General features: G+C 50.8%; 1 protein-coding gene across 1 annotated transcript in view; it reads right to left on the reverse strand.

Moving 5' to 3' along the window:
• The window catches only part of LOC115131014 (collagen alpha-1(XI) chain-like), a 256,495-nt gene that overhangs the window by 214,224 nt on the left and 15,626 nt on the right, over positions 1–26,645 (reverse strand). Inside the window, exons 2-4 of the mRNA XM_065019254.1 lie at positions 16,331–16,495; positions 13,489–13,702; positions 9,950–10,112 (exon numbers count right to left, since the gene is read on the reverse strand). Coding sequence (XP_064875326.1) covers positions 9,950–10,112; positions 13,489–13,702; positions 16,331–16,495 — 542 coding nt within the window. The remainder of the gene's footprint in view (positions 1–9,949; positions 10,113–13,488; positions 13,703–16,330; positions 16,496–26,645) is intronic.

Below are 26,645 nucleotides of genomic sequence, written 5' to 3' on the forward strand. Positions count from 1 at the left end.
CTCCAAACACCCTGACACACTGATGCTCCAAACACCCTGACACACTGACGCTCCAAACACCCTGATGCTCCAAACACACTGACGCTCCAAACACTCTGACGCTCCAAACACTCTGACGCTCCAAACACTCTGACACCCTGACGCTCCAAACACCCTGACGCTCCAAACACCCTGACACACTGACGCTCCAAACACCCTGACACCCTGATGCTCCAAACACCCTGACACCCTGACGCTCCAAACACCCTGACACACTGACGCTCCAAACACCCTGACCCACTGACGCTCCAAGCACCCTGACACCCTGACGCTCCAAACACCCTGACACCCTGACGCTCCAAACACCCTGACACCCTGATGCTCCAAACACCCTGACACCCTGACGCTCCAAACACCCTGACACACTGTCGCTCCAAACACCCTGACCCACTGATGCTCCAAACACCCTGATGCTCCAAACACCCTGACGCTCCAAACACCCTGTCGCTCCAAACACCCTGACGCTCCAAACACCCTGACACACTGATGCTCCAAACACCATGATGCTCCAAACACCCTGACGCTCCAAACACCCTGACGCACTGACGCTCCAAACACCCTGACCCAATGATGCTCCAAACACCATGATGCTCCAAACACCCTGTCGCTCCAAACACCCTGACGCTCCAAACACCCTGACACACCGATGCTCCAAACATCATGATGCTCCAAACACCCTGATGCTCCAAACACCCTGACACACTGATGCTCCAAACACCCTGATGCTCCAAACACGCTGATGCTCCAAACACCCTGACACACTGACGCTCCAAACACCCTGACACCCTGATGCTCCAAACACCCTGACACACTGATGCTCCGCTCCAAACACCCTGACGCACGGACGCTCCAAACACCCTGACCCGCTGATGCTCCAAACACCCTATCGCTCCAAACTCCCTGACACCCTGACGCTCCAAACACACTGCTGCTCCAAACACACTGACGCTCCAAACACCCTGACACACTGACGCTCCAAACACCCTGACACACTGATGCTCCAAATACCCTGATGCTCCAAACACCCTGATGCCCCAAACACCCTGACACACTGACGCTCCAAACACCCTGACACCCTGACGCTCCAAACACCATGATGCTCCAAACACCCTGACGCTCCAAACACCCTGACACACTGACGCTCCAAACACCCTGACGCTCCAAACACCCTGACACAATGACGCTCCAAACACACTGCCGCTCCAAACACACTGACGCTCCAAACACCCTGACACCCTGATGCTCCAAACACCCTGACACACTGATGCTCCGCTCCAAACACCCTGACACACTGACGCTCCAAACACCCTGACGCTCCAAACACTCTGACGCTCCAAACACTCTGACACCCTGACGCTCCAAACACACTGCCGCTCCAAACACACTGACGCTCCAAACACCCTGACACCCTGATGCTCCAAACACCCTGACACACTGATGCTCCGCTCCAAACACCCTGACACACTGACGCTCCAAACACCCTGATGCTCCAAACACACTGACGCTCCAAACACTCTGACGCTCCAAACACTCTGACGCTCCAAACACTCTGACACCCTGACGCTCCAAACACCCTGACGCTCCAAACACCCTGACACACTGACGCTCCAAACACCCTGACACCCTGATGCTCCAAACACCCTGACACCCTGACGCTCCAAACACCCTGACACACTGACGCTCCAAACACCCTGACCCACTGACGCTCCAAGCACCCTGACACCCTGACGCTCCAAACACCCTGACACCCTGACGCTCCAAACACCCTGACACCCTGATGCTCCAAACACCCTGACACCCTGACGCTCCAAACACCCTGACACACTGTCGCTCCAAACACCCAGACCCACTGATGCTCCAAACACCCTGATGCTCCAAACACCCTGACGCTCCAAACACCCTGACGCTCCAAACACCCTGACACACCGATGCTCCAAACATCATGACGCTCCAAACACACTGACGCTCCAAACACCCTGACATACTGACGCTCCAAACACCCTGACACACTGACGCTCCAAACACATGACACACTGATGCTCCAAACACCATGATGCTCCACACACCCTGACGCTCCAAACACCCTGACCCACTGATGCTCCAAACACCCTGACGCTCCAAACACCCTGACGCACTGACGCTCCAAACACCCTGACCCACTGATGCTCCAAACACCATGATGCTCCAAACACCCTGTCGCTCCAAACACCCTGACGCTCCAAACACCCTGACACACCGATGCTCCAAACATCATGACGCTCCAAACACACTGACGCTCCAAACACCCTGACACACTGACGCTCCAAACACCCTGACACACTGACGCTCCAAACACATGACACACTGACGCTCCAAACACCCTGACACCCTGACGCTCCAAACACCCTGACACACTGATGCTCCGCTCCAAACACCCTGACGCACTGATGCTCCAAACACCCTGACGCTCCAAATACCCTGACGCACTGACGCTCCAAACACCCTGACACACTGATGCTCCAAACACCCTGACCCACTGATGCTCCAAACACCCTGACGCTCCAAATACCCTGACGCACTGACGCTCCAAACACCCTGACACACTGATGCTCCAAACACCCTGATGCTCCAAACACCCTGACGCTCCAAACACCCTGATGCACTGACGCTCCAAACACCCTGACACACTGATGCTCCAAACACCCTGATGCTCCAAACACCCTGACACACTGACGCTCCAAACACGCTGACACACTGACGCTCCAAACACCCTGATGCTCCAAACACCCTGACGCTCCAAACACCCTGATGCACTGACGCTCCAAACACCCTGACACACTGATGCTCCAAACACCCTGATGCTCCAAACACCCTGACACACTGACGCTCCAAATACCCTGACGCACTGACGCTCCAAACACCCTGACACACTGATGCTCCAAACACCCTGACCCACTGATGCTCCAAACACCCTGACGCTCCAAATACCCTGACGCACTGACGCTCCAAACACCCTGACACACTGATGCTCCAAACACCCTGATGCTCCAAACACCCTGACGCTCCAAACACCCTGATGCACTGACGCTCCAAACACCCTGACACACTGATGCTCCAAACACCCTGATGCTCCAAACACCCTGACACACTGACGCTCCAAACACGCTGACACACTGACGCTCCAAACACCCTTTCTAACACTTCTGCGAGCAGGCCTTTCTAATCGACCTGGCCCGGGTATCCTGGAAGGATATTGACCTCATCCCGTCACTTGAGGATGCCTTGTCATTCTTTAAAAGTAACCTCTTCACCATCTTAGATAAGCATGCTCCGTTCAAAAAATGCAGAACTAAGAATAGATATAGCCCCTGGTTCACTCCAGACCTGACTGCCCTCGACCAGCACAAAAACATTCTGTGGCGGACTGCAATAGCATCGAATAGTCCCCGCGGTATGCAACTGCTCAGGGAAGTCCAATAAACACAGTCAGAAAGCAAAGGCCAGCTTTTTCAAGCAAAAATGTGCATCCTGTAGCTCTAACTCCAAAAAGTTCTGGGACACTGTAAAGTCCATGGAGAACAAGAGCACCTCCTCCCAGCTGCCTACTGCACTGAGGCTAGGTAACACGGTCACCACCGATAAATCCATGATAATCGAAAACTTCAACAAGCATTTCTCAACGGCTGGCCATGCCTTCCTCCTGGCTACTCCAACCTCGGCCAACAGCTCAAACCCCCCCTCCCGCAGCTACTCGCCCAAGCCTCCCCAGCTTCTCCTTTACCCAAATCCAGATAGCAGATGTTCTGAAAGAGCTGCAAAACCTGGACCCGTACAAATCAGCTGGGCTTGACAATCTGGACCCTCTATTTCTGAAACAATCCGCCGCCATTGTCGCAACCCCTATTACCAGCCTGTTCAAACTCTCTTTTGTATCGTCTGAGATCCCCAAGGACTGGAAAGCTGCGCGGTCATCCCCCTCTTCAAAGGGGGAGACACCCTGGACCCAAACTGTTACAGACCTATATCCATCCTGCGCTGCCTATCGAAGGTCTTCGAAAGCCAAGTCAACAAACAGATCACTGACCATCTCGAATCCCACCGTACCGTCTTCGCTGTGCAATCTGGTTTCCGAGCCGGTCACGGGTGCAAATCAGGGTACTAAACGATATCATAACTGCCATCGATAAAAAACAGTAGTGTGCAGCCGTCTTCATCGACCTGGGGTGCCACAGGTTTCAATTCTCGGACCGACTCTTTTCTCTGTATATATCAATGATGTTGCTCTTGCTGCCGGCGATTCCCTGATCCACCTCTACGCAGACGACACCATTCTATATACTTCCGGCCCGTCCTTGGACACTGTGCTATCTAACCTCCAAACAAGATTCAATGCCATACAACACTCCTTCCGTGGCCTCCAACTGCTCTTAAACGCAAGTAAAACGGTGACCTGTCCCCTGTATCCAGGGTGGTGACCTGTCCCCTGTATCCAGGGTGGTGACCTGTCCCCTGTATCCAGGGTGGTGACCTGTCCCCTGGATCCAGGGTGGTGACCTGTCCCCTGGATCCAGGGTGGTGACCTGTCCCCTGTATCCAGGGTGGTGACCTGTCCCCTGTATCCAGGGTGGTGACCTGTCCCCTGTCTCCAGGGTGGTGACCTGTCCCCTGTCTCCAGGAAGGTGACCTGTCCCCTGTATCCAGGAAGGTGACCTGTTCCCTGTATCCACACTAGGATTGTGACCTGTCCCCTGTCTCCAGGGTGGTGACCTGTTCCCTTTATCCACACCAGGGTGGTGACCTGTCCCCTGTATCCACACTAGGATTGTCACCTGTCCCCTGTATCCACACTAGGATTGTGACCTGTCCCCTGTATCCAGGGTGGTGACCTGTCCCCTGTCTCCAGGGTGGTGACCTGTCCCCTGTCTCCAGGGTGGTGACCTGTCCCCTGTATTCAGGGTGGTGACCTGTCCCCTGTATCCTCACCAGGGTGGTGACCTGTCCCCTGTATCCAGGGTGGTGACCTGTCCCCTGTCTCCAAGGTGGTGATCTGTCCCCTGTATCCAAACCAGGGTGGTGACCTGTCCCCTGTATTCAGGGTGGTGACCTGTTCCCTTTATCCACACCAGGGTGGTGACCTGTCCCCTGTATCCAGGATTGTGACCTCTCCCCTGTATCCAGGATTGTGACCTGTTCCCTGTATCCACACTAGGATTGTGACCTGTTTCCTGTATCCACACTAGGATTGTGACCTGTCCCCTGTATCCACACTAGGATTGTGACCTGTCCCCTGTATCCAGGGTGGTGACCTGTTCCCTGTATCCAGGGTGGTGACCTGTCCCCTGTCTCCAGGGTGGTGACCTGTCCCCTGTATCCACACCAGGGTGGTGACCTGTCCCCTCTATCCACACCAGGGTGGTGACCTGTCCCCTGTATCCACACTAGGATTGTGACCTGTCCCCTGTCTCCAGGGTGGTGACCTGTCCCCTGTATCCAGGGTGGTGACCTGTCCCCTGTATCCAGGGTGGTGACCTGTCCCCTGTCTCCAGGGTGGTGACCTGTCCCCTGTCTCCAGGGTGGTGACCTGTCCCCTGTATCCAGGGTGGTGACCTGTCCCCTGTATCCAGGGTGGTGACATGTCCCCTGTCTCCAGGGTGGTGACCTGTCCCCTGTATCCACACCAGGGTGGTGACCTGTCCCCTGTATCCAGGGTGGTGACATGTCCCCTGTCTCCAGGGTGGTGACCTGTCCCCTGTATCCACACCAGGGTGGTGACATGTCCCCTGTATCCAGGGTGGTGACCTGTCCCCTGTCTCCAGGGTGGTGACATGTCCCCTGTCTCCAGGGTGGTGACCTGTCCCCTGTATCCACACCAGGGTGGTGACCTGTCCTCTGTATCCACACCAGGGTGGTGACCTGTCCTCTGTATCCACACCAGGGTGGTGACCTGTCCTCTGTATCCACACCAGGGTGGTGACCTGTCCTCTGTCTCCAGGGTGGTGACCTGTCCCCTGTATCCAGGGTGGTGACCTGTCCCCTCTATCCACACTAGGGTGGTGACCTGTCCCCTGTCTCCAGGGTGGTGACCTGTCCCCTGTCTCCAGGGTGGTGACCTGTCCCCTGTCTCCAGGGTGGTGACCTGTCCTCTGTCTCCAGGGTGGTGACCTGTCCCCTGTCTCCAGGGTGGTGACCTGTCCCCTGTCTCCAGGGTGAGGACCTTTACCTCCCCCTCACAAGACAATCAGTTATTATTTACATTCCTCTGACCTTCCACCCCTGCCTGAACTGGGGACCCAGAGAGATCAAACACAGCAAAAAGATCACGACAGAGAGACCTGGGGGGAAAAGTCAGAGAGACACTACAACATAACAGTGGGATATATAATGTCTGAGACTACAGAGGAGAAGATGGAATGGAGGTCACCATTACTAGTGTGGGTCAAACATCATGCCAGGAACAAACTAGCACAAATGAAGTTCCTTCTGGAAAACATGTAAACGATGTCAACTATGTCAACTATGTCAACTATGTCAACTATGTCAACTATGTCAACTATGTAAACATCGTGCTCAGATTACTCTTTTTAGGCCACAAAACTTCATCAAAACAGAAAACACTACTCGTTAACCACTAAAACCAGTTTATTACACCAGAGCAAAAGTATTTCCCTCCTAGCTTCAGTGGCATTTTAACTTATATTTTCTCCTTCAAATGAAAAGCACCTACAGACAGTGGACAACAAAACATTCCTACAGGCCAGCGTTGTCTTCAGTGAACCCATCAGCCTAGAAGTTCCACTCTGTCTAACAGAAGGTTTAGATCTTTAATAACAAGCTTACAGGGTTTTAGTAACCTACCAGAGGTTTAACATCAAGCTACCCAAGTCTACTGACTACAGCAATAGACAGCTATTCACTATTTTGACCAGGGTCCACAAAAGTAGTGCACTATATAGGGAATATGGTGCCATTTGGGACTCAACCATGGTCATGGAGGTGAACACTCAGCACTGCTAATTTTGTAATAGAGCAGAGCAACAAGACCCGAGAGATAGCAACGAGATAGCTACACAACAGAGAGATAGCTACACAACAGAGAGACAGCTACATAGAGAGATACAGTAGCTACATAACAGAGAGACAGCTACACAACAGAGAGATAGCTACATAACAGCAAGATAGCTACACAACAGCGAGATAGCTACACAACAACGAGGTAGCTACACAACAGAGAGGTAGCAACACAACAGAGAGGTAGCAACACAACAGAGAGATAGCTACACAACAGAGAGATAGCTACACAACAGAGAGGTAGCAACACAACAGAGAGATAGCTACAGAACAGAGAGGTAGCAACACAACAGCGAGGTAGCTACACAACAGAGAGGTAGCAACACAACAACGAGGTAGCTACACAACAGTGAGGTAGCTACACCACAGATAGATAGCTACACAACAGAGAGGTAGCAACACAACAGAGAGATAGCTACACAACAGTGAGGTAGCTACACAACAGCGAGGTAGCTACACCACAGAGAGATAGGTACATAGAGAGATACAGTATCTACACAACAGAGAGAACCACGCAGCCGTCATAAGGCTCAGGAAGGAGACGCATTCTGTCTCCTAGAGATGAGCATTTTTTGGTGCGAAAAGTGCAAATGAATCCCAGAACAACAGCAAAGGACCTTGTAAAGATGCTGGACGAAACAGGTACAAAAGTATCTATATCCACAGTAAAACGAGTCCTATATCAACATAACCTGAAAGGCCACTCAGCAAGGAAGAAGCCACTGCTCCAAAACGGCCATAAAAAAGCCAGACTATGGTTTGCAACTGCACATGGGGACAAAGATTGTACTTTTTGGAGAAATGTCCTCTGGTCTGATGAAACAAAAATAGAACTGTTTGGCCATGATGACCATCATTATGATTGGAGGAAAAAGGGGGAGGCTTGCAAGCTGAAGAACACCATCCCAACTGTGAAGCACGGGGGTTGCAGCATTACGTTGTGGGGGTGCTTTGCTGCAGGAGGGACTGGTACACTTCATAAAATAGATGGCTTCATGAGGAAGGAACACTACGTGGATATATTGAAGCAACATTTCAAGACATCAGTCAGGAAGTTAAAGCTTGGGTCTTCAAAATGAACAATGACCCCAAGCATACTTCCAAAGTTGTGGCAATATGGCTTAAGGACAACAAAGTCAAGGTATTGGAGTGGCCAAAGTGGTGATCCTAACTGACCTAAGACAGGGACATTTTACTAGGATTAAATGTCAGGAATTGTGAAAAACTGAGTTTAAATGTATTTGGCTAAGGTATATGTAAACTTCTGACTTCAACTGTTTAAGGAAATCAGTCAATTGAAATAAAGTCACGAGGCCCTAATCTATGGATTTCAAAAGAATACAGATCTGTTGGTCACAGATGCCTTAAAAAGAAAGGTAGGGCGTAGATCATAAAATCATTCAGTATCTGGTGTGACCACCATTTGCCTCACGCAGCACAACACATGGAGTTGATCAGGCTGTTGATTGTTGCCTGTGGAATGTTGTCCCACTCCTTTTCAATGGGTCTATGAAGTTGTTGGATATTGCCGGGAGCAGGATCACGCTGTCGTACACATTTATCCAGAGCATCCCAAACATGCTCAACGGGTGACACGTTTGGTGAGTATGCAGACCGTTGAATCACTGGAACATTTTTAGCTTCCTGGAACTGTGTCCAGATCCTTGCGACATGGAGCTGTGCATTATCATGCTGAAAAAATGAGGTGAGGGCGGCAGATGAATGACACGACAAGGGGCCTCGGCATTTTGCCATGGCATCTCTGTGCAGTCAAATTGGCAAAATGCAATTGTGCACGTTGTCCGTAGCTTATGCCTGACCATACCATAACCCCACTTTCACCATCGGACGCCCTTTACAACATTGACACGAGCAAACCGCTCACCTACGCAACGCCATACACGCTGTCTTCCATCTGCCAAGTACAGTTGAAACTGGATTTCATTTGTGAAGAGCACACTTCTCCAGCGTGCCAGGGGCCATCGAAGGTGAGCATTTGCCCACTGAAGTCGGTTACGTCGCTGAACTGCAGTCAGGTCAAGAACCTAGTGAGGACAACGAGCATGCAGATGAACTTCCCTGAGACAGTTTCTGCGCAGAAATTATTTGGTTGTGCAAACCCACAGTTTCATCAACTGTGAAGAAGCTGTATGTGGAGGTCATGGGCTGGCGTAGTTACACGTGCTCTGCGGTTCTGAGGTCGAGTGGACGTACTGCCAAATTCTAAAAAAAATGTAGGAGGAGGCTCGGTTAGATGTACGATGCCTGCGGTTGTGAGGCCCGGTTGGATGTACTGAAAAATTCTCTGAAATGCCGATGGAGGCGTATTATGGTAGAGAAATTAATATAAAATGATCTGGCAGCAGCTCTGGTGGACGTTCCTGCAGTCAGCATGCTAATTGCACGCTCCTTCTAAACTTGTGACATCTGTGGCATTGTGTTGTGTGACAAAACTGCACATTTTAGAGGGGCCTTTTAGTGTCCCCAGCACAAGGTACACCTGTGTAACAATCATGCAGTTTAATCAGCTTCTTGATATGCCACACCTGTCAGGTGGATGGATTATCTTGGCAAAAGAGAAATGCTCACTAACAGGGAAGTAAAGACATCTGAGAGAAATAAGCTTTTTGTACATATGGAACATTTCCTGGATCTTATATTGAAACATGGGACCAACACATTACATGTTGTGTTTATATTTTTGTTCAGTGTAGTTGTGCACCTCTTTTACTCCCACACACGACAGATTTGAGTCATTGCTGTTCCAGGCTTATATGCGCAATGCATAATTAGACTGGGGATGAGGTTAACATCACCATGTTACAGCAACCAAGCAGCATCCTGTCCAACATCCTGTGTTTACCTGGAAGACGTCTTCGTCAAGGATCCTGGTTCCGAACACGGTGATCCCGTCGGTGTTGACGGAGGCACGGTCACCCCTGAGGAGGGGTTTGGTGATCTTCTGTATACAGTCCACGATGATGGTGACCGTCTTCTTCTCCACACTGATGGCCACACGATGCCACCTGTTAGAGGGGACAAGAGCAACACAGAGACGCATGGTTAGATACTGTACATTCAGATTAGACTGCTGCTAAAACCCTTCTGTGACCAGACTGAATGGTGCGTTTAACCAGACTAACAAAAAACCTCCACAAACAGATAGAACATTGTTTGCGTCTCAAAAGGAAACCCTACACCCTATTGACCATAACACTAAACAAGGGGGTGCCATTTGGGACGAACTCAAAAGGGTTACCCGACGTGGCCACGCGTGTACCCAACACCTCCTGAGCCCCCTCCAGGACATTCTGGCCTCCACATTCTGTTTAACACTGGATTATACTCATTAAACTCCAAACTTAATCCTCCTTCTGGGTTACTCGGCATGACAGACGTGCTGAACATTGTGGAAAGTGTGTGTCAGGAAAGAGCAAGAGAGAGCTGGAGGCGCACAGTCAAAACACTGTCCTGAGGAAGAGGATCCGGAGGAGAAGGAGAGAGCTGGAGGCGCACAGTCAAAACACTGTCCTGAGGAAGAGGATCCGGAGGAGAAGAGAGGAGGAGGAGCCTGAGAAAGGAGAAGGGGGAGGAAGAGGACTAATCCCAGGACCATAACACCCCCTGTGCTGTAGCCAAGGACCATAACCTCTCCTATCCCCTGTGCTGTAGCCCAGGACCATAACCTCTCCTATCCCCTGTGCTGTAGCCCAGGACCATAACCTCTCCTATCCCCTGTGCTGTAGCCAAGGACCATAACCTCTCCTATCCCCTGTGCTGTAGCCAAGGACCATAACCTCTCCTATCCCCTGTGCTGTAGCCCAGGACCATAACCCCTCCTATCCCCTGTGTGTAGCCAAGGACCATAACCTCTCCTATCCCCTGTGCTGTAGCCAAGGACCATAACCCCTCCTATCCCCTGTGCTGTAGCCAAGGACCATAACCTCTCCTATCCCCTGTGCTGTAGCCAAGGACCATAACCTCTCCTATCCCCTGTGCTGTAGCCAAGGACCATAACCTCTCCTATCCCCCATACTGCTGCTACTACCCAGGAGCCCCCTATCCATAACCTCTCCTATCCCCTGTGCTGTAGCCAAGGACCATAACCTCTCCTATCCCCTGTGCTGTAGCCCAGGACCATAACCTCTCCTATCCCCTGTGCTGTAGCCCAGGACCATAACCTTTTCTATCCCCCATACTGATGCTACTATCCAGGACCATAACCTCTCCTATCCCCCATACTGCTGCTACTACCCAGGAGCCCCCTATCCATAACCTCTCCTATCCCCTGTGCTGTAGCTAAGGACCATAACCCCTCCTATCCCCCGTGCTACTACCCAGGACCATAACCTCTCCTATCCCCCGTGCTACTACCCAGGACCATAACCCCTCCTATCCCCCGTGCTACTACCCAGGACCATAACCCCTCCTATCCCCGTGCTACTACCCAGGACCATAACCCCTCCTATCCCCGTGCTACTACCCAGGAACCCCTAACCATAACCTCTCCTATCCCCGTGCTACTACCCAGGACCATAACCCCTCCTATCCCCCCGTGCTACTACCCAGGACCATAACCCCTCCTATCCCCCGTGCTACTACCCAGGACCATAACCCCTCCTATCCCCCGTGCTACTACCCAGGAACCCCTAACCATAACCTCTCCTATCCCCCGTGCTACTACCCAGGACCATAACCTCTCCTATCCCCCGTGCTACTACCCAGGACTATAACCTCTCCTATCCCCCGTGCTACTACCCAGGACCATAACCTCTCCTATCCCCGTGCTACTACCCAGGACCATAACCCCTCCTATCCCCCGTGCTACTACCCAGGACCATAACCTCTCCTATCCCCCATACTGCTGCTTCTATCCAGGACGCCCCTAACCATAACCTCTCCTATCCCCCATACTGCTGCTACTACCCAGGAGCCCCCTATCCATAACCTCTCCTATCCCCTGTGCTGTAGCCAAGGACCATAACCCCTCCTATCCCCCGTGCTGCAACCCAGGACCATAACCCCTCCAATCAGAGAGCTCATTGCACATGACATGGCTAAAGTATATATTCTAGAGGGGGTTGCACCAGGGTTTGAGTATGAATAGAGTCTGAGTGAAGAGACAGACACAAAGTTAACTAAGCTCTGTTTTCAGTCTTTAACCAGCCCTCCTCCTTCCTCCCTCCCCAACATTCCTCTCCCTGGTCTCTGTAAGCAGAGATGGTCTCCCTCTCCCTGGTCTCTGTAAGCAGAGATGGTCTCCCTCTCCCTGGTCTCTGTAAGCAGAGATGGTCTCCCTCTCCCTGGTCTCTGTAAGCAGAGATGGTCTCCCTCTCCCTGGTCTCTGTAAGCAGAGATGGTCTCCCTCTCCCTGGTCTCTGTAAGCAGAGATGGTATCCCTCTCTCCCTCTCCCTGGTCTCTGTAAGCAGAGATGGTCTCCCTCTCCCTGGTCTCTGTAAGCACAGATGGTCTCCCTCTCCCTGGTCTCTGTGAGTAGAGATGGTCTCCCTCAGTCTCTCTCCCTGTTCTCTGTGAGCAGCGATGGTCTCCCTCCCTCCGTCTCTCTCCCTGGTCTCTGTGAGCAGCGATGGTCTCCCTCCCTCAGTCTCTCTCCCTGTTCTCTGTGAGCAGCGATGGTCTCCCTCCCTCCGTCTCTCTCCCTGGTCTCTGTGAGCAGCGATGGTCTCCCTCCCTCCGTCTCTCTCCCTGGTCTCTGTGAGCAGCGATGGTCTCCCTCCCTCCGTCTCTCTCCCTGGTCTCTGTGAGTAGAGATGGTCTCCCTCCCTCAGTCTCTCTCCCTGGTCTCTGTGAGCAGCGATGGTCTCCCTCCCTCCGTCTCTCTCCCTGGTCTCTGTGAGTAGAGATGGTCTCCTCCTCAGACTCTCTCCTGGTCTCTGTGAGCAGCGATGGTCTCCCTCCCTCCGTCTCTCTCCCTGGTCTCTGTGAGTAGAGATGGTCTCCCTCCCTCAGTCTCTCTCCCTGTTCTCTGTGAGCAGCGATGGTCTCCCTCCCTCCGTCTCTCTCCCTGGTCTCTGTGAGTAGAGATGGTCTCCCTCCCTCAGTCTCTCTCCCTGGTCTCTGTGAGCAGCGATGGTCTCCCTCCCTCCGTCTCTCTCCCTGGTCTCTGTGAGTAGAGATGGTCTCCCTCCCTCAGTCTCTCTCCCTGGTCTCTGTGAGCAGTGATGGTCTCCCTCCCTCCGTCTCTCTCCCTGGTCTCTGTGAGTAGAGATGGTCTCCCTCCCTCAGTCTCTCTCCCTGGTCTCTGTGAGTAGAGATGGTCTCCCTCCCTCCGTCTCTCTCCCTGGTCTCTGTGAGCAGCGATGGTCTCCCTCTCTCCGTCTCTCTCCCTGTTCTCTGTGAGACCTACCAGCAGCAGTAGTGGTAGCTCAGTCTTGACTTACTTTCCATCGGCCAGTTTGAGAGAGCGGAACAGCGGGTATCCCTCAGGAGCGGGCCTGCCACTCTGGTCCTCATACAGGAAGACGGGTGAGCGTCCCACCTCCACTCCCAGTTGCTGCACACCCTGCTCACTGTAGACAGACAGCAGGAAGGACTGGAGGCCGGCCTTGGGCCTGAGGGTGGTCAGGATGGAGAAGTCTTCAGGGAACTCACCTCCTACAGAACACAGGTTGTGTTAGAATTACAGATACAGTAATACCCCCCCTACACAATGCACAAAACACATGTTAGATCAGGTTAGAATTACACAGATACAGTAATACCCCCCCCCCTACACAATGCACAAAACACATGTTAGATCAGGTTAGAATTACACAGATAGGGTAATACCCCCCCCCCCCCTACACAATGCACAAAACACATGTTAGATCAGGTTTGAAATACAGGGAAATTATTAAATCATATGATGTGACTGATTGAATGATAAGATGTGACTGATTCAATGATAAGATGTGACTGATTGAATCATAAGATGTAACTGATTCAATCATAAGATGTAACTGATTCAATCATAAGATGTGACTGATTGAATCATAAGATGTAACTGATTGAATCATAAGATGTGACTGATTCAATCATAAGATGTGACTGATTCAATCATAAGATGTAACTGATTCAATCATAAGATGTGACTGATTCAATCATAAGATGCGAATGATTCAATCATAAGATGCGACTGATTCAATCATAAGATGCGACTGATTCAATCATAAGATGTGACTGATTCAATCATAAGATGTAACTGATTCAATCATAAGATGTTACTGATTCAATCATAAGATGTGACTGATTCAATCATAAGATGTGACTGATTGAATCATAAGATGTTACTGATTGAATCATAAGATGTTACTGATTGAATCATAAGATGTAACTGATTGAATCATAAGATGTGTATTATTGAGTAACAAAAAAACAGAAATCACAGGTGAGGACTTTTCAATTCAGTTACCCTTTACATTTACACAATCACATACAGCTTCCTATAGACACATTGTGTTTGTGTTTTTTTGGTGTTGTAAGGTCCAATTTATTCTGCAACTACCCCATGTTTACAGTCTTTCAAGCATCCAGATAGACCTAAACTAATAATTTATTCACTCCAGAGGGAATCAAACCCACAACCCTGGCGTTACAAGCATCACACTCTACCAACTTACACACTCTACAAACTAAGCCACACGGGACCTGAGCTAATCGTATACTACTTTAACTATGTACATACATTTCCAGGCTTGATGACAACGATATACCTTTCAGGGCAATGATATTGAACATGTAAAATCTCTCGTATTTAGAGTACAATTTTCCTTTCAGAAGAGCCAATTTGGGGGGCAACCAATGTCTGAACATTAAAATAGATTTATTGACGCTTATTTATTTAAACACAAACAATTCTCCATTAGCGATTTGAAAAGGTTGCGCCAAAGAGGAATACAATTTCTAAAAATATCCTACAAAACTTTAAGAGGACATTAGGACATGAGTTAGTCCAACTAAACAGATCTACGAATGTGTCACGCCCTGACCTTAGAGAGACGTTTTATTTCTCTATTTGGTTAGGTCAGGGTGTGATGTTTGGTGGGCATTCTATGTTTTGTATTTCTGTGTGTTTTGACCGGTATGGTTCCCAATCAGAGGCAGCTGTCTATCGTTGTCTCTGATTGGGAATCATACTTAGGCAGCCTGTTTTTCCCACCTTAGTTGTGGGTAGTTGACATTGTTAGTGGCACTATAGCCCTAGTAAGCGTCACGTTCGTTGGCAATGTACGCTCACCACGCTGCACCTTGGTCCATTCCATACGACGATCATGACAGAATGAGTCAAACTTGGGTTTTAACACCCACATTAAATAATTCAGTATCTACTGTCTCACATAAAACACCTGAAGCAACTCTGGTGCATAATCCAGACTCATAACAATCATTTACTATTTCAACATGACGGCAATTGAGTTCATTTGTTTCATTCAACTCAAGCCTTCGCTCTCAGCCAGATCCTCTCTCTCTAGGGTTGGTGTTAAACTAGCTAGTTCTCTCAGCCAGATCCTCTCTCTCTAGGGTTGGTGTTAAACTAGCTAGTTCTCTCAGACAGATTCTCTCTCCCTTGGGATTGGTGTTAAACTAGCTAGTTCTCTCAGCCAGATTCTCTCTCTCCAGGGTTGGTGTTAAACTAGCTAGTTCTCTCAGCCAGATTATCCCTCTCTAGGGTTGGTGTTAAACTAGCTAGTTCTCTCAGCCAGATTCTCTCTCCCTGGGGATTGGTGTTAAACTAGCTAGTTCTCTCAGCCAGATTCTCTCTCTCCAGGGTTGGTGTTAGACTAGTTAGTTCTCTCAGCCAGATTCTCTTTCTCTAGGGTTGGTGTTAAACTAGCTAGTTCTCTCAGCCAGATTCTCTCTCTCCAGGGTTGGTGTTAAACTAGCTAGTTCTCTCAGCCAGATCCTCTCTCTCTAGTGTTGGTGTTAAACTAGCTAGTTCTCTCAGCCAGATTCTCCCTCTCTGGGTGTTGGTGTTAAACTAACTAGTTCTCTCAGCCAGATTCTCCCTCTCTGGGTGTTGGTGTTAAACTAGCTAGTTCTCTCAGCCAGATTCTCTCTCTCCAGGGTTGGTGTTAAACTAGCTAGTTCTCTCAGCCAGATTCTCTCTCTCTGGGGATTGGTGTTAAACTAGCTAGTTCTCTCAGCCAGATTCTCTCTCCCTGGGGATTAGTGTTAAACTATTTGGGGTAACACAGAGAGAGGGTGGAGGGGAACGGAGGGATGGAAAAACATGGTTTGTCTTACCTGGGAAAAGCTGCTTGGTGGGGGCACTGATCTGGGCTTGCTTTCCAACTCTGTAGGCTGTGTCTGGCTTAGATGCTCTTCGGTTTGTGCAAAATCCTGATGTTTTCCTAACTCCTGCTGGGGAATTCTGAAAGTCTAATACTTTAAGCACGTCCACTGGTTCAGCTGTTGGAGAGAGAGAGAAGATACAACACGATTTACAATTTAACATTTACATTTAACATTTAAGTCATTTAGCAGACGCTCTTATCCAGAGCGACTTACAATCTGACAAGAACTTCACAACGCACCTTAATCTTTGTTTCAATGGTTAGAATGTCAAGCAACCATAATCTATTGCATTTACACAAAATGTAAGTCACATCATACCGAACCTCTGATTCATGATCATGGCTTTATAGCTTTCAAAAGAATTCACATTTTAATCCAGTAAACCGTCTATAGAGTGTTACCGAATCTGTCTACTGAATACTTCCATTCTGGTGATAACCTAATGAGGAAGGACTTCAAATAATTGAACATAGACAGATGTATTGGCCCCCTGACTACATGTCCCCCTGTCTCCCCTGTCTCCCCTGTCTACATATCCCCCTGTCTCCCGTCTCCCCTGTCTACATATCCCCCTGTCTCCCCTGTCTACATATCCCCCTGTCTCCCCTGTCTACATATCCCCTGTCTCCCCTGTCTACATATCCCCCTTTCTCCCCTGTCTCCACTGGCTACATATCCCCCTGTCTCCCTGTCTACATATCCCCTGTCTCCCCTGTCTACATGTCCCCCTGTCTCCCCTGTCTACATGTCCCCCTGTCTCCCCTGTCTACATATCCCCCTGTCTCCCCTGTCTACATATCCCCTGTCTCCCCTGTCTACATATCCCCCTGTCTCCTCTGGCTACATATCCCCCTGTCTCCCCTGTCTACATGTCCCCCTGTCTCCCTGTCTACATATCCCCTGTCTCCCCTGTCTACATATCCCTCTGTCTCCCTGTCTACATATCCCCTGTCTCCCCTGTCTACATGTCCCCCTGTCTCCCCTGTCTACATATCCCCTGTCTCCCTGGCTACATATCCCCCTGTCTCCCCTGTCTACATATCCCCTGTCTCCCTGGCTACATATCCCCCTGTCTCCCTGTCTACATATCCCCCTGTCTCCCTGTCTCTCCTGTCTACATATCCCCCTGTCTCCCTGTCTCTCCTGTCTACATATCCCCTGTCTCCCCTGTCTCTCCTGTCTACATATCCCCCTGTCTCTCCTGTCTACATATCCCCCTGTCTCCCCTGTCTACATATCCCCCTGTCTCCCTGTCTCCCCTGTCTACATATCCCCCTGTCTCCCCTGTCTCTCCTGTCTACATATCCCCCTGTCTACATATCCCCTGTCTACATATCCCCTGTCTCCCCTGTCTACATATCCCCCTGTCTCCCCTGTCTACATATCCCCCTGTCTCCCCTGTCTCTCCTGTCTACATGTCCCCTGTCTCCCTGTCTACATATCCCCTGTCTCCCCTGGCTACATATCCCCCTGTCTCCCTGTCTACATATCCCCTGTCTCCCCTGGCTACATATCCCCTGTCTCCCTGTCTACATATCCCCTGTCTCCCCTGTCTCTCCTGTCTACATATCCCCCTGTCTCCCCTGTCTCTCCTGTCTACATATCCCCTGTCTCCCCTGTCTCTCCTGTCTACATATCCCCCTGTCTCTCCTGTCTACATATCCCCCTGTCTCCCCTGTCTACATATCCCCCTGTCTCCCCTGTCTCCCTGTCTACATATCCCCCTGTCTCCCCTGTCTCTCCTGTCTACATATCCCCCTGTCTACATATCCCCTGTCTACCCTGTCTACATATCCCCTGTCTCCCTGTCTACATATCCCCCTGTCTCCCCTGTCTACATATCCCCCTGTCTCCCCTGTCTCTCCTGTCTACATATCCCCTGTCTCCCTGTCTCTCCTGTCTACATATCCCCTGTCTCCCTGTCTCTCCTGTCTACATATCCCCTGTCTCCCCTGTCTACATGTCCCCCTGTCTCCCCTGTCTACATGTCCCCCTGTCTCCCTGTCTACATATCTCCCTGTCTCCTCTGGCTACATATCCCACTGTCTCCCTGTCTCTCCTGTCTACATATCCCCCTGTCTCCCTGTCTCTCCTGTCTACATATCCCCTTTCTCCCCTGTCTCCACTGGCTACATATCCCCTTTCTCCCTGTCTCCACTGGCTACATATCCCCTTTCTCCCCTGGCTACATATCCCCCTGTCTCCCCTGTCTACATATCCCCCTGTCTCCCATGTCTACATATCCCCCTGTCTCCACTGGCTACATATCCCCCTGTCTCCCCTGTCTACATATCCCCTGTCTCCACTGGCTACATATCCCCCTGTCTCCCCTGTCTACATATCCCCTGTCTCCCTGTCTACATATCCCCCAGTCTCCACTGGCTACATATCCCCCTGTCTCCCTGTCTACATATCCCCCTGTCTCCCCTGTCTACATGTCCCCCTATCTCCCTGTCTACATATCCCCCTGTCTCCCCTGTCTACATATCCCCTGTCTCCCTGTCTACATGTCCCCCTGTCTCCCCTGTCTACATATCCCCCTGTCTCCTCTGGCTACATATCCCCCTGTCTCCCCTGTCTCTCCTGTCTACATATCCCCCTGTCTCCCCTGTCTCTCCTGTCTACATATCCCCCTGTCTCCCCTGTCTCTCCTGTCTACATATCCCCTTTCTCCCCTGTCTCCACTGGCTACATATCCCCCTTTCTCCCCTGTCTCCACTGGCTACATATCCCCTTTCTCCCTGTCTACATATCCCCCTGTCTCCCCTGTCTACATATCCCCTTTCTCCCTGTCTACATATCCCCCTGTCTCCCCTGTCTACATATCCCCCTTTCTCCCCTGTCTCCACTGGCTACATATCCCCCTGTCTCCCTGTCTACATATCCCCCTGTCTCCCCTGTCTACATGTCCCCCTGTCTCCCCTGTCTACATATCCCCCTGTCTCCCCTGTCTACATATCCCCCTGTCTCCCCTATCTACATGTCCCCTGTATCCCCTGTCTACATGTCCCCCTGTCTCCCCTGTCTACATATCCCCCTGTCTCCTCTGGCTACATATCCCCCTGTCTCCCCTGTCTACATATCCCCCTGTCTCCCCTGTCTACATATCCCCCTGTCTCCCCTGTCTACATATCCCCTGTCTCCCCTGTCTACATATCCCCCTGTCTCCCCTGTCTCTCCTGTCTACATATCCCCCTGTCTCCCCTGTCTACATATCCCCCTGTCTCCACTGTCTACATATCCCCTGTCTCCCTGTCTACATATCCCCCTGTCTCCTTGTCTACATATCCCCCTGTCTCCCTGTCTCCCCTGTCTACATATCCCCCTGTCTCCCTTGTCTACATATCCCCCTGTCTCCCCTGTCTACATATCCCCCTTCTCCCCTGTCTCCACTGGCTACATATCCCCTGTCTCCCCTGTCTACATATCCCCCTGTCTCCCCTGTCTCCACTGGCTACATATCCCCCTTTCTCCCCTGTCTCCACTGGCTACATATCCCCCTGTCTCCCTGTCTCCACTGGCTACATATCCCCCTTTCTCCCCTGTCTCCACTGGCTACATATCCCCCTTTCTCCCCTGTCTCCACTGGCTACATATCCCCCTTTCTCCCCTGTCTACATATCCCCCTGTCTCCCCTGTCTCCACTGGCTACATATCCCCCTGTCTCCCCTGTCTACATATCCCCTGTCTCCCCCTGTCTACATATCCCCTGTCTCCCCTGTCTACATATCCCCCTGTCTCCCCTGTCTCCACTGGCTACATATCCCCCTGTCTCCCTGTCTCCACTGGCTACATATCCCCCTTTCTCCCCTGTCTCCACTGGCTACATATCCCCTTTCTCCCCTGTCTACATATCCCCCTGTCTCCCCTGTCTCCACTGGCTACATATCCCCTTTCTCCCCTGTCTCCACTGGCTACATATCCCCCTTTCTCCCCTGTCTACATATCCCCCTTTCTCCCCTGTCTCCACTGGCTACATATCCCCCTTTCTCCCCTGTCTCCACTGGCTACATATCCCCTGTCTCCCTGTCTACATATCCCCCTGTCTCCCCTGTCTACATGTCCCCCTGTCTCCCCTGTCTACATGTCCCCCTGTCTCCCCTGTCTACATATCCCCCTGTCTCCCTGTCTACATATACCACTGTCTCCCCTGTCTACATATCCCCCTGTCTCCCCTGTCTACATATCCCCCTGTCTCCCCTGTCTAAATATCCCCCTGTCTCCCCTGTCTACATGTCCCCCTGTCTCCCCTGTCTACATGTCCCCCTGTTTCCCTGTCTACATATCCCCCTGTCTCCTCTGGCTACATGTCCCCCTGTCTCCCCTGTCTACATATCCCCCTGTCTCCCCTGTCTCTCCTGTCTACATATCCCCCTGTCTCCACTGTCTCTCCTGTCTACATATCCCCTTTCTCCCCTGTCTCCACTGGCTACATATCCCCCTTTCTCCCCTGTCTCCACTGGCTACATATCCCCTGTCTCCCCTGTCTACATATCCCCTGTCTCCCTGTCTACATGTCCCCCTGTCTCCCTGTCTACATATCCCCTGTCTCCCCTGTCTACATGTCCCCTGTCTCCCTGTCTACATGTCCCCTGTCTCCCCTGTCTCCCCTGTCTACATATCCCCTGTCTCCTCTGGCTACATATCCCCCTGTCTCCCCTGTCTCTCCTGTCTACATATCCCCCTGTCTCCCTGTCTACATATCCCCTGTCTCCCCTGTCTACATATCCCCTTGTCTCCCTGTCTACATATCCCCTGTCTCCCCTGTCTACATATCCCCCTGTCTCCCTGTCTCTCCTGTCTACATATCCCCCTGTCTCCCCTGTCTACATATCCCCCAGTCTCCACTGGCTACATATCCCCTGTCTCCCTGTCTACATATCCCCCTGTCTCCCCTGTCTACATGTCCCCCTATCTCCCCTGTCTACATATCCCCTGTCTCCCCTGTCTACATATCCCCCTGTCTCCCCTGTCTACATGTCCCCCTGTCTCCCCTGTCTACATATCCCCCTGTCTCCTCTGGCTACATATCCCCTGTCTCCCCTGTCTCTCCTGTCTACATATCCCCCTGTCTCCCCTGTCTCTCCTGTCTACATATCCCCCTGTCTCCCCTGTCTCTCCTGTCTACATATCCCCCTTTCTCCCCTGTCTCCACTGGCTACATATCCCCCTTTCTCCCCTGTCTCCACTGGCTACATATCCCCCTTTCTCCCTGTCTACATATCCCCCTGTCTCCCCTGTCTACATATCCCCTTTCTCCCTGTCTACATATCCCCTGTCTCCCCTGTCTACATATCCCCCTTTCTCCCCTGTCTCCACTGGCTACATATCCCCCTGTCTCCCCTGTCTACATATCCCCCTGTCTCCCCTGTCTACATGTCCCCCTGTCTCCCTGTCTACATATCCCCTGTCTCCCCTGTCTACATATCCCCCTGTCTCCCTATCTACATGTCCCCTGTATCCCTGTCTACATGTCCCCCTGTCTCCCTGTCTACATATCCCCCTGTCTCCTCTGGCTACATATCCCCCTGTCTCCCTGTCTACATATCCCCTGTCTCCCTGTCTACATATCCCCCTGTCTCCCCTGTCTACATATCCCCTGTCTCCCTGTCTACATATCCCCTGTCTCCCCTGTCTCTCCTGTCTACATATCCCCTGTCTCCCTGTCTACATATCCCCCTGTCTCCACTGTCTACATATCCCCCTGTCTCCCCTGTCTACATATCCCCTGTCTCCCTTGTCTACATATCCCCCTGTCTCCCCTGTCTCCCCTGTCTACATATCCCCTGTCTCCCTTGTCTACATATCCCCCTGTCTCCCCTGTCTACATATCCCCCTTTCTCCCCTGTCTCCACTGGCTACATATCCCCCTGTCTCCCCTGTCTACATATCCCCCTGTCTCCCCTGTCTCCACTGGCTACATATCCCCTTTCTCCCCTGTCTCCACTGGCTACATATCCCCTGTCTCCCCTGTCTCCACTGGCTACATATCCCCCTTTCTCCCCTGTCTCCACTGGCTACATATCCCCCTTTCTCCCCTGTCTCCACTGGCTACATATCCCCCTTTCTCCCCTGTCTACATATCCCCTGTCTCCCCTGTCTCCACTGGCTACATATCCCCCTGTCTCCCCTGTCTACATATCCCCCTGTCTCCCTGTCTACATATCCCCCTGTCTCCCCTGTCTACATATCCCCCTGTCTCCCCTGTCTCCACTGGCTACATATCCCCCTGTCTCCCCTGTCTCCACTGGCTACATATCCCCCTTTCTCCCCTGTCTCCACTGGCTACATATCCCCCTTTCTCCCTGTCTACATATCCCCCTGTCTCCCCTGTCTCCACTGGCTACATATCCCCCTTTCTCCCCTGTCTCCACTGGCTACATATCCCCCTTTCTCCCTGTCTACATATCCCCTTTCTCCCCTGTCTCCACTGGCTACATATCCCCCTTTCTCCCTGTCTCCACTGGCTACATATCCCCCTGTCTCCCCTGTCTACATATCCCCCTGTCTCCCCTGTCTACATGTCCCCTGTCTCCCCTGTCTACATGTCCCCTGTCTCCCCTGTCTACATATCCCCCTGTCTCCCCTGTCTACATATACCACTGTCTCCCTGTCTACATATCCCCCTGTCTCCCTGTCTACATATCCCCTGTCTCCCCTGTCTAAATATCCCCCTGTCTCCCCTGTCTACATGTCCCCCTGTCTCCCCTGTCTACATGTCCCCTGTTTCCCCTGTCTACATATCCCCCTGTCTCCTCTGGCTACATGTCCCCCTGTCTCCCCTGTCTACATATCCCCCTGTCTCCCCTGTCTCTCCTGTCTACATATCCCCCTGTCTCCACTGTCTCTCCTGTCTACATATCCCCCTTTCTCCCCTGTCTCCACTGGCTACATATCCCCCTTTCTCCCCTGTCTCCACTGGCTACATATCCCCCTGTCTCCCCTGTCTACATATCCCCCTGTCTCCCTGTCTACATGTCCCCTGTCTCCCCTGTCTACATATCCCCCTGTCTCCCCTGTCTACATGTCCCCCTGTCTCCCCTGTCTACATGTCCCCTGTCTCCCCTGTCTCCCTGTCTACATATCCCCCTGTCTCCTCTGGCTACATATCCCCCTGTCTCCCTGTCTCTCCTGTCTACATATCCCCCTGTCTCCCCTGTCTACATATCCCCTGTCTCCCCTGTCTACATATCCCCTTGTCTCCCCTGTCTACATATCCCCCTGTCTCCCCTGTCTACATATCCCCTGTCTCCCCTGTCTCTCCTGTCTACATATCCCCCTGTCTCCCCTGTCTACATATCCCCTGTCTCCCCTGTCTACATATCCCCTTGTCTCCCTGTCTACATATCCCCCTGTCTCCCCTGTCTACATATCCCCCTGTCTCCCTGTCTACATATCCCCTGTCTCCCCTGTCTACATATCCCCTGTCTCCCCTGTCTACATATCCCCTGTCTCCCTGTCTACATATCCCCCTGTCTCCCCTGTCTACATGTCCCCTGTCTCCCCTGTCTACATGTCCCCCTGTCTCCCTGTCTACATGTCCCCCTGTCTCCCCTGTCTACATGTCCCCCTGTCTCCCTGTCTACATATCCCCTGTCTCCTCTGGCTACATATCCCCCTGTCTCCCCTGTCTCTCCTGTCTACATATCCCCTGTCTCCCCTGTCTACATATCCCCTGTCTCCCTGTCTACATATCCCCCTGTCTCCCTGTCTACATATCCCCCTGTCTCCCCTGTCTACATATCCCCTGTCTCCTCTGGCTACATATCCCCCTGTCTCCCCTGTCTCCCTGTCTACATATCCCCTGTCTCCCTGTCTACATATCCCCCTGTCTACATATCCCACTGTCTCCCCTGTCTACATATCCCCTGTCTCCCCTGTCTACATATCCCCTGTCTCCCCTGTCTACGTATCCCCCTGTCTCCCCTGTCTACATATCCCCCTGTCTCCTCTGGCTACAAATCCCCTGTCTACCCTGGCTACAAATCCCCCACCCCTTAACCCCCCACCATCCTCCTCCTCCCAGAAACAGGAGCCAGCTCACTGAGACACATCTGTGTGATCAGCAGGCCCATCTAACACTGTACTGTACCATGTGACAGGAAGTACGTCCATCAGCAGAATGACTACTAGTGGCATAATAAACTGCCCGATCTTACAACACAGAACTGTGGATAAAGGTTGACTTACCACCACTGTGATAATGGTCACAGTCAGAGCCTGCACTCGGCATATCCCATTCCTTTCTAGCTGTTGCTCTTTACATAAAGGAGCCCATGTTTGATCCGACACCCCAGTGAGACAGACCCATGGGAAAGCTGGGGTGGGGACCATACCCTTATCGAAACGCCTTCTCAATGTTAACAACAGCTGTATGATAGGGCTGTGAGACAGGGAGGTAGAGGACTACTCCCGAGAGTTCAAACTTTAGATTTAGTATAGCATCGAATGCAGTAGAAACATACTCTGTCTTTACAAGCCATATACTAGTGGATTGTTAAGGGGCTAGAACCATACTCTGTCTTTACAAGCCATATACTAGTGGATTGTTAAGGAGCTAGAACCATACTCTGTCTTTACAAGCCATATACTAGTGGATTGTTAAGGAGCTAGAACCATACTCTGTCTTTACAAGCCATATACTAGTGGATTGTTAAGGGGCTAGAACCATTCTCTGTCTTTACAAGCCATATACTAGTGGATTGTTAAGGGGCTAGAACCATACTCTGTCTTTACAAGCCATATACTAGTGGATTGTTAAGGGGCTAGGACCATACTCTGTCTTTACAAGCCATATACTAGTGGATTGTTAAGGGGCTAGAACCATACTCTGTCTTTACAAGCCATATACTAGTGGATTGTTAAGGGGCTAGAACCATACTCTGTCTTTACAAGCCATATACTAGTGGATTGTTAAGGGGCTAGAACCATACTCTGTCTTTACAAGCCATATACTAGTGGATTGTTAAGGGGCGAGAACCATACTCTGTCTTTACAAGCCATATACTAGTGGATTGTTAAGGGGCTAGAACCATACTCTGTCTTTTCAAGCCATATACTAGTGTATTGTTAAGGGGCTAGAACCATACTCTGTCTTTACAAGCCATATACTAGTGGATTGTTAAGGGGCTAGAACCATACTCTGTCTTTACAAGCCATATACTAGTGGATTGTTAAGGGGCTAGAACCATACTCTGTCTTTACAAGCCATATACTAGTGGATTGTTAAGGGGCTAGAACCATACTCTGTCTTTACAAGCCATATACTAGTGGATTGTTAAGGGGCTAGAACCATACTCTGTCTTAACAAGCCATATACTAGTGGATTGTTAAGGGGCTAGAACCATACTCTATCTTTACAAGCCATATACCAGTGGATTGTTAAGGGGCTAGAACCATACTCTGTCTTTACAAGCCCTATACTGGTGGATTGTTAAGGGGCTAGAACCATACTCTATCTTTACAAGCCATATACCAGTGGATTGTTAAGGCGCTAGAACCATACTCTGTCTTTACAAGCCCTATACTGGTGGATTGTTAAGGGGCTAGAACCATACTCTATCTTTACAAGCCATATACCAGTGGATTGTTAAGGAGCTAGAACCATACTCTATCTTTACAAGCCATATACCAGTGGATTGTTAAGGGGCTAGAACCATACTCTGTCTTTACAAGCCCTATACTGGTGGATTGTTAAGGGGCTAGAACCATAAATAACCATAAATATTCATACTCCCGGACTCTGACATAGCTGGTCTTAATATTTATATATTTCTTAATTCCATTCTTTTACTTTTAGATTTGTGTGTATTTTTGTGTATTGTTAGATACTACTGCCCTGTTGGAGCTAGGAACACAAGCAGTTAGTTAGATACTACTGCACTGTTGGAGCTAGGAACACAAGCAGTTAGCTACACCTGCAATAACATCTGCTAAACATGTGTATGTGACCAACAAAATTTGATTTGATTTTGATTGGTCTGTCTAAAAGCATCAAATAGTCCTTCCTCTGGGTTTGGTCTAAAACCACTGTTTAGTTGGGCACGCGGCAGTTTCTTTACCAATTATATACAAGATGTTATAAAACATGTATATTTCCCTCTCGACACACAATTTGGCAAGCAGACACTCCAGTACATACAGCAACCCAACTTCCTGCTTCATTCTTCTCAATGCAGCATGCTGGGAAGCCTGTCCCTGTTTCAACATGAAGCTATTTCCGTTGTATAGAAGGATGTCTTCAGTATTAACTAGGCTATACATA

This window comes from Oncorhynchus nerka, linkage group LG6 (genome assembly GCF_034236695.1).
Source record: "Oncorhynchus nerka isolate Pitt River linkage group LG6, Oner_Uvic_2.0, whole genome shotgun sequence".
Classification (NCBI taxonomy): Eukaryota; Metazoa; Chordata; class Actinopteri; order Salmoniformes; family Salmonidae; genus Oncorhynchus; species Oncorhynchus nerka.